At 44.2% G+C, this 9,434-nt stretch overlaps 1 protein-coding gene across 3 annotated transcripts in view; it reads right to left on the minus strand.

Annotated features, from left to right (window-relative positions):
- Positions 1 to 8,230, minus strand: part of DCAF10 (DDB1 and CUL4 associated factor 10) — a 65,797-nt gene extending 57,567 nt beyond the window's left edge. For all 3 annotated transcript variants that reach the window (XM_023203138.3, XM_023203140.1, XM_023203139.1), the window contains exon 1: positions 7,590 to 8,230. In XM_023203138.3, coding sequence (XP_023058906.1) covers positions 7,590 to 8,128 — 539 coding nt within the window. In that variant the 5' untranslated portion in view covers positions 8,129 to 8,230. The remainder of the gene's footprint in view (positions 1 to 7,589) is intronic.
- Positions 8,231 to 9,434: the final 1,204 nt, after the last annotated feature.

The following is a 9,434-nucleotide window of genomic DNA, read 5'->3' on the forward strand; positions in this document are numbered from 1 at the left end:
CTGTGGCCGGATCTCAGCTCACTGCAAGCTCCACCTCCCGGGTTTACGCCATTCTCCTGCCTCAGCCTCCCAGGTAGCTGGGACTACAGGCGCCGCCACCTCGCCCGGCTAGTTTTTTGTATTTTTTAGTAGAGACGGAGTTTCACCGTGTTAGCCAGGATGGTCTCGATCTCCTTACCTCGTGATCCGCCCGTCTCGGCCTCCCAAAGTGCTGGGATTACAGGCTTGAGCCACCGTGCCCGGCTATATGCTTTATATAATATATATAATATTTTTCTTGAGACAGGGTCTCATTCTGTCGCCCAGGCTGGAGTACAGTGGCATGATTTTGGCTCACTGCAGCCTCTGCTTCTGGGGTTCAAGTGATCCTCCCACCTCAGCCTCCCGAGTAGCTGAGACTATAGGCATGAGCCACAACAACTGGCTAATTTTTGTATTTTTTGTAGGGATGGTCTTGAACTCCTGGGCTCAAGTGATCCAACTGCCTCAGCCTCCCAAAGTGCTGGTAACACAGGTATGAACCACCATGGCAGCTAGTTATCTTTTTATTTACTTCTAGTGATCACATTGTAGTGAGAAACTGTATTCGGTATGATACTAATCTTTTGAAACTTGTGGTCTCATATGTGAAAATTTTATAAATGTTCCTTTTGTGTTTGAAAAAAATAAGGATGAAGCAGCTGTTACATACAGTTAAGTGTGATATTCAAAAAGGTTAAAAATTCAGGCCAGGCACAGTGGTTCACACTTATAATCCCAGCTCTTTGGGAGACTGAGGTGGGTGGGTCACCTGAGGTCAGGAGTTCAAGACCAGCCTGACCAACATGGTGAAACCCCATCCCTACTAAAAATACAAAATTAGTTAAGTGTGGTGGTGCATGCCTGTAATCCCGGCTACTTGGGAGGCTGAGGCAGGAGAATTGCTTGAACCCGAGAGCTGGAGGTTGCAGGGAGCCAAGATCGCGCCATTGCACTCTAGCCTGGATGACAAGAGTGAAACTCTGTCTCCAAAAAAAAAAAAAGAATATTCAATGGTAATATAAATTAACATGAATAAAATTTAAAAACATTTTCTAAATAAATTAACCTATATAGATTATTAAAATGCTCACCAAGTGATAACCATTGTAACTCAAATTGTTCACTAAATCATTCTACTAATTTTCAATCATTTATTAATTTTTTGTAATTGTAGCCATAATCTTTTATTTGACACAGATGCCCTTGTCTGAACCATGAATTGACATAGGAAACTAGATAAAGCCCTTCTAAGAATGTCCACATTAAATTTATAGTCATTAAGTAACTTGTAGTCATGATAACATTTAAAAAAATCACTCTTTTTAAAAATTTTTTGTAGAGACAAGGTCTCCCTATGGTGCCCCAGATGGTCTCGAACTCGAGCTGAAGCAATCCTCCACCTTCAACCTCCCAAAGTGCTAGGATTACAGGCGTGAGCGGCCATACCTGGCCTAAAAAAAAGAAATCACTCTTAACATCAACAGAATTATTTATGGGAGCTGAATCCTCTTTTTGGCTTTTGCTGAAGTAACAATAAGTATATTTAAAAATGTTTTTAGCTAGGCATGGTGGCTCAAGCCTGTAATCCCAGCACTTTGGGAGGCCGAGACGGGCGGATCACGAGGTCAGGAGATCGAGACCATCCTGGCTAACACGGTGAAACCCCGTCTCTACTAAAAAAAAAAATACAAAAAACTAGCCGGGCGAGGTGGCGGGCGCCTGTAGTCCCATCTACTCGGGAGGCTGAGGCAGGAGAATGGCGTGAACCCAGGAGGCGGAGCTTGCAGTGAGCTGAGATCAGGCCACTGCACTCCAGCCTGGGCAACAGAGCGAGACTCCGTCTCAAAAAAAAAAAAAAAAAATGTTTTTAGCCCTTCAAATGCTTGCTGTTAGTTTCATGTATTCAATATTTGTTTAAATGTATTAATAACTAAGTCACAAAAATAATTTATTGATATACTTAATTATATTAAACCTAATCCCTCAGTCCAGGTGAGAGGTAATGTAACATGGCAGTTAAGAGCATACACCAGGGTACAGAACCTTCATTTAATAAACTTTCTGCTTTTTAATTCCCCCAACTAAATTTGTCTGGTAGAGAGAAAAAGATGTACTTTGGTAGTCATTTTCATTTATAACGTGAGTGTCATTAATGCCTACTGTAGGCAGGTATTCATTGGGTGTTGGCTTATCCTATCTAAATAATAGGGAAATTAAACAAGAATGATAAAACTAAGGATGTGCATCCCAGAAGTTATTCATCCATAAACCATCCCCATAGGCCTCGATCATCTGCTGTAGATTCTATCCTGCCATGGGAGTGTATACTGTGCCAAGAGAATTAATATATTTTGATGATAACGGCAGTAGTACAATACTATTACTCTCATTTGACTGCTCTCTTCTTTCTGGATCTCCCAAGGCTGCAGTTCCCAAAGGGGCCATGTGAGAGTGACATGAGAAAAGTAGGCAACCCTACTCTTAGGAAAGCCAGATGGTCACTGGGCCTATGGATTTTTTGTGTGTGTTGGAGGGTGCCAGGCATGGGTCAGGAATAATTAGAATGGATAATGCCCTGTAGTTCTCCAGTGAGATGTTTGTTGACAGCCTCTTGCTGTCCCAGTTCTTAACTCTTCAGTTGCTATATAATTGGTTACTATAGGAAGTCCCAAGGAAGGCGATGAAGCATTAAGATGACACTTAACAGGCTTGGGGCAGTAACTATTCAGCCACTATGGACATATCAATATTTTAACAACCGTTATAGCTGAACCAGTATTAGCTGAATAGCAGGCCTGAATGTAGTCTATAAATGCCATTAAGAGTAAGATTTTAAGAGGTACTGTTCTTTTATTTATTTATTTATTTTATTTTATTTTATTTTTTGCAAGACAGGGTCTCTGTTGCCCAGGCTGGAGTTCAGAGGCACAATCCTGGCTCACTGCAGCCTCCACCTTCCGAGCTCAAATGATCCTCCTGCCTCAGCCACCTGAGTAGCTGGGACAAAGGGGCTCGTCACCACAACCAGCTAATTTTTGTACTTTTTGTACAGACAGGGTCTCCCTATGTTGCCCAGGCTGGTCCCAAACTCCTGGGCTCAAGCAATCCACCTGCCTTGGCCTCCCAAAATACTGGGATTATAGGCGTAAGCCACTGCGCCAAGCTACTCTTTGTCTTTTAATTAGAATATTTAGTACCTTATAGTTATTGTAACTAGTAATGTTTGGATTTATTTTCAGCTATTCTTTGTGCTTTTTATTTATTATACCTTGTCTTTTTTTATTTTCCTTTCTTGCCTTCTTTTGGAATTTTTTTTCTCATTCCGTACTTTTTCTCGTACTAGTCTGGAAATTATAATCATTCTTGTCTTTTGGTTCCTTGAAAATTTTAAATACCTATTAAAGCCTAAAGTTAACATATATAATTATCCCCCCAAAAACATAAAAACTTAGAATATCACCTCATCCTTTATTTTTATTTTACTTTGAGACAGAGTCTCGCTCTGTCACCCAGGCTGGAGTGCGGTGATGTGATCTCCACTCACTGCAACCTCTGCCTCCCAGGTTCAAGCAATCAGCCTCCCAAGTAGCTGAGTTTACAGGCGCATGCCACCACGCCTGGCTAATTTTTTTGTGTTTTTAGTAGAGACAAGGTTTCACCAGGTTGGCTAGGCTGGTCTCACACTCCTGACCTCAAGTGATCTGCCCGCCTCAGCCTCCCAAAGTACTGGGATTACAGGCATAAGCACCACACTCGGCCTCACTTCATAATTTATATGCTATTATTGTATTCTATTTTTGTTCCATCTCTGTTAATCCCAAAAGACATTATCAGATTAACATGTACATATATATTTAACACTTTTTGTTCTTCATTCCTGCTAGCTTCTCAGACCTTCCGTTTGAAAACAATTTCCTTCTCTCTGAACTTAGAATTCCTTTATTGAAGGTCTGCTGGCAAGCTTACTCAGCTTTGCTTGTCTGAATATGTATTTATTTCATCTTTGTTCTTGGCAAGGACAAAGAACCTGTGTTTGCTGGGTATAAATCTAGACTGAGGTTTTTTTCTGGCATATTGAAAATAATTACCACTGTCTCTAGATTTATATTATGGTTGATGACTAATTGGCTATCACTCTCATAGTTACACCTTTGAGGCCTTTTTTCTCTCTTTTTTATTTTTTTTAGACAGAGTTTTGCTCGTTTCCCAGGCTGGAGTGCAGTGGCGCGGTATCAGCTCACCGCAACCTCCACCTCCGAGGTTCAAGCGATTCTCCTGCCTCAGCCTCCTGCGTAGCTGGGATTACAGGCATGCACCACCATGCCCAGCTAGTTTTGTATTTTTAGTAGAGACAGGGTTTCTCCATGTTGGTCAGGCTGGTCTCGAACTCCTGACCTCAGGTGATCCGTCCACCTTGGCCTCCCAAAGAAGTGCTGGGATTATAGGCGTGAGCCACCGCACCCAGCCCGTTTTTTCTCTATCTTTTAAGATTTTATATTTATTGTCCCACAGTTTCACTACAATAGATCTAGAAAAAATTCTTGCTTGGGTTTGTTGGGCTTCTTAAATCATGACTTGGTGCCATTCTTCAATTCTGGAAAGTTCTCAGCTATTACGTCTTCAAATAGTCCCCCTTATACCATATGATATGCTTATATGATATAAGCGTGCCATATATTGTTAGCCAGAGTTCCTGAAGAAACTGGGACTATTTTCTTTAGGAACTCTGGCTAACTATATGGTACGCTTTTTCTCTCTATGCTCTATGTTACTAAATCTTTTCATATTTTCAATCTCTGTGTTTTCCAGGTCTGTATTCTAGTTAGTTTCTTTGCTTCTATTTTCTAATATGTGAATTATCTCTACAGCTGTGCCTAATGTGTTCTCATGGAGGACAGCTTAACAGGGTCTGACATACTATAATTTATTAACATTATCAATTTTACTTTTTCAAAATGTCATTTTAGGTGATACACTTATTTTGACAATGTTTCTATCACTTAAAACATTTTTTGAATTCTTTAGTAAATACCTTCTAGTCCTTTTATCTTTTTTATTGCCAAATTCCTTATATACTGGTCTCTATTAAATTCATAATTTTAATTTTTATATTCTGTGTCACCACCTCCTTCTCTGTATTGAGAAGTCCTTGTAGGTAACAGTGGTTAAGCTACCCGGTAAGCTGATATAACTCATATTTAACTGAAGGATATGAGAAATTATCTCCTTTAACACTGATATGTCATCTATCTGTAAAATTACTTTCAGTCCTGCACAAATGTAGGGCATACTAGATGAAGTAAGAAGACTGAAAAATTAAAACACTGAAGTATTTCCACTCATCACCCTGATAAAGATGAAAAAGAATGGCAGTATGCAGTGTTGCCAAGGGTATGAGGAGACAGGCACTTCCATATGTGTCTAGAATGTAGGAATCAGAATATAGTAATGAGAATTAGTATGATCTTTGCAGAGGGCAATTTAACAATAGGTATAAAAATCTTCGTAACAATAACTCATTATAGGGATTTATCCTAAAGATATAAATACAAAATATTTGTTCAAAGAGGTTTTATTTAAACTAATGAAAAATGTTAAATAATGTTGTAGAAATATATTTATTAACATAAGCAGTTCACAATATACTGTAAGGAAAAAAGCAAGCTACAAAACAGTGATTCCATATTTATATTAAAATAAACATACACAAAAATTTCCTTAGATATCCATTTAATCTCTGGGATCATAAGTGATGTTTAGGGTATTTTTTGCTCATTTATTGTCTAGGTTTTACACAATGAGCATATATGTTAATTGTGTAATTTAAAATTATTGAATTAAGTGCAAGAGTTCCTAACCACCTTTTACCAAACTGTTATGAGAAAATGCATTCTGGATTCAAACAAACACTTTAAGCAATATATCCCTCATTCTAACAGCTCTAAAATCTGTTCTTCTCATTATACTCCCACCTAAAATCCCACATCCAAAAAGTAGAAATAGCTACCTCTGAATTCCTGAAAGTATCGGTAGGAGGCTGGGAGGAAAGGGGCTGGGATATGAAGAGAGAAACTCAATATCTGAGAACAGACTGTTAGTGTTTTGAGGGAAACTTTAGGAATAGGGCTTGGCTGAAGGAAGGAGGCTGCAAGGTTCCATGAATAAGTTTCAGCAAAGTAGTTTCTTCTCTCACCAGTTTTCTACCTTATTCAGGTGTGCATCCACTACTACATGCTCCAACCAATTGCTGTTGAGATCCCAGAGATCCCAGCACCACATGTCATTAGGAAGCACTTGCATCATTGAAATGGAAGAGAGTCTACTTGCTCACAGTAATTCCTGCTTCTATTCCTTTGCTCCTTCCTTAGCAACTTTAGATCTTTCTTCAGTAAACTTTTTTTGCTTTGTAAACCTATTTTTTTAACCTTCTGTAACATGACATGCTGCCCTTCTACGACCTTTGACATACCAATCATCTCCATTTGAAATACTTCTATCCCTTTCCCAACCCTATCTTGACTAATTTTAATTTCCTACTCACTTTTTTTATTTTGATTTAGGTGTCACTTCCTCAGGGAATCCGTGAACACAGAGTCCATAACAGGTTCCTTCAAGACTTTATCTCAATTAACAAATATATTTTATGCATTATTTAGTAAGGCTGTCTACTATCTAGTTGAACCATTAAGTACCATTATGAAAACAGTGCCATTAGCTGGTTTTGCTCAGCACGGTTACTCCTGCATTTGGAACACAGCAAGTGCTCAACAAAATATACGCCAAATGAGAGAATGAATGAATGAACACCTGAGTAAACAACCAGCAACCAAGAGGCTTATGATGGGATAAGAATTACATTAGCTATGTCACCTCATGGTGGAACTGTGCAAATTTTTTCTTTTGATGGCGGACTTGTGTACTGTAAAGACAAAGTTTTACATAGATACGATTTTGGAAACTTCCTGTTAAACCAAAGCCATACAATAAATATTTAATCAGCCAAGAAAAAGGCTGTAGTCTAGCCTGGGGACTTCACAAATGACCCAAATCATGAGAGCCACGTCTCTACAGTGTTTTAGTACTGTATCTTCCTTGAGCAAAGGAACGCACTTGTCCCATCATGGCAAGTTCAGGTACAGAGTGCAAGGAATCTACATACAGCCTTCCTACCCCGACACAGGTTTAGGTGGGAAAACGCAAGCCTAGGATGGCGAGAAAGTGGGCATTTATTCAAAATGTATTTACTGAGCACCTACTGTGTACCAGAATGCCCTAGTTGTGGGCTGGCTCTGACAGGTCCGCCGTGTGGCTTCGGGCATTTCTCCTTCACGGAGCCCAAGTCCTGAAGGCGAGCAAGTGGGGCCCCGCCTGCCTGCCTCAAAAAGCTGGGCTGGGGGTTCCAGGGGGCGAGAATGCGCTTCAGAAAGTGCCAGGAGGCACGAAGGCCAGCGGCCCCAAAAGGCCTCGCTAACCTCGGCCCGGGCCGGGGAAGCGAGCCCAGGACTGCCGTCCGCTGGCAGCTGAGCCGGGCGGAGGCGGGCGCCCGCCCTCCGAGGGGCCGCGCTTACCCGTCGGGCGAGTACTCGAGGTTGAAGACGGCGCCGTGGGTGCGGGTGCTGAGGTACACCGAGTCCGCAGGGTGGATGGAACCGTAGAGGCTAGTCATGGTGCGAAAATTGTCCCGCGCCGGGTCCACGAACAGCCCGCGGCCCAGGCTGCGCTCTTTCAGCCACCCGAACAGCCTGGCGCCAGGGCCGCCCAGGCCCGCGCCGAGGCCGTGTCGGCCCCGGCTCTCGGCCTTGCAGTCTGGCCCGGGCCGCCGGCGCGGAGGGGAGGGAGGTGATGGCTCTCCCTGGGCGGAGGCAGCCGAGGACTCCGGAGCTCCGGGCAGCCCGAGCTCTCCGGAGCGCGGGGCCGGGGACAGCGATGGGGCGCCGGGGCGGCGAGGGCTCCGGGCGGGTGGAGGGGGATGGGTCGCATCAGCCCCGGGATGTAGTGGCGAGGGCGGCCTGGTGGCTGCTGCCTGCCCCTCGTGGGGCGCCGGCTCCTCAGCCCCGGCTCCGGCCGATCCGTCCCCTCCAGGACTAAGAGGCCCGAAGGGAAACATGACCAACGCCCCCGCCCCCCGCTCCGGGCCACTGCCCCGCCGGCCGACACCTCAGTGCCCCCGTTCAGCTGCCACTTCCGGCGTGCAGCGGCCTAACCTCACCGGCTGGAAACCCGCGCCGCCCACCCCCTGGCCACCGTCCGCCGGGGACCGGGAAAGCTGAGACACCGCCGGGCTTGGGGCGCCACAGCCCCGGGAACGGAGGTAGGGAGCGAGCAATTACCTGTGTGAGCGACTGAGGATGCCGGGGGCTGGTCTATATGGGGCGTTAGCATCTGGCAGAGAGTCGGTCTGTAGTTGTCAGTGAGCGGTGGCCGCGTGCCTGGGGATGAGTGACCTGACCAGTCAGTCCTGTGAGGCTGAGTATGTACTGGTGTCTCCACTTTACACTGGGATCAGCGAGGGATTAAGAATTAGTGCATTACGTGCAGGCCACACAGAATAGGTGGCATACCATTCTTTTTTTTTTTTTTTGAGATGGAATCTCGCTGTGTCGCCCAGACTGGAGTGCAGTGGCGCGATCTCGCTTCACTGCAACCTCCGTCTCCTGGGTTCAGGCAGTTGTCTGCCTCAGCCTCCCGAGTAGCTGGGATTACAGGCGCCGGCCACCACACCCGGCTAATTTTTTTTTTTTTTTTTTTTTTTTTTGGACTTTTACTAGAGACGAGGTTTCACCATCTTGGCCTGGCTGGTCTTGAACTCCTGACCTCGTGATCCACCCGCCTCAGCCTCCCGAAGTGCTGGGATTACAGGCATGAGCCACTGCGCCTGGCCAGTGTGCCTAACTCTTAAGGGCACGAGTTCAGGGTGACCACAGGCAACTTCTTCCAAAACCTGTTTGTCACAAGGCAAAGGAGAGACTCAGAGGAAACAGACAGGTTTGGATGTGCTACCCAAGGAATGGCTGAGATAGCCAGTCTGTGTATCTGGGCTTAAATGAAAGATGGCAAATAGGTGATGGTTACTTTTATGGATCAACTTTACTGGGTTAAGTGATGCCCAGATAGCTTGGAAAGACATTATTTCTGTGTGTGCCTGTCAGGGCGTTTCCAGGACAGATTAGCATTTGAATCAGTAGAAGATCTGACCTCACCAATGTGGACAGGCATCATCCTATTCATTAAAGACTGAAAAGGAACAAAAAGTGCAGAAGAAGGGTAATTTTACTTTCTCTTCTTAAGTTGAGACATCCATCTTCTGCCCTTAGACATCAAAACTCTTGGTGCTCCTGGCTTTGGACTTGGGGACTCGTCGTCAGTTTTCAGGCCTTCAGTCTTGGACTGGGAGTTTTATACCATTAGCTCCT

Source organism: Piliocolobus tephrosceles, chromosome 14 (genome assembly GCF_002776525.5).
Source record: "Piliocolobus tephrosceles isolate RC106 chromosome 14, ASM277652v3, whole genome shotgun sequence".
Taxonomy (NCBI): domain Eukaryota; kingdom Metazoa; phylum Chordata; class Mammalia; order Primates; family Cercopithecidae; genus Piliocolobus; species Piliocolobus tephrosceles.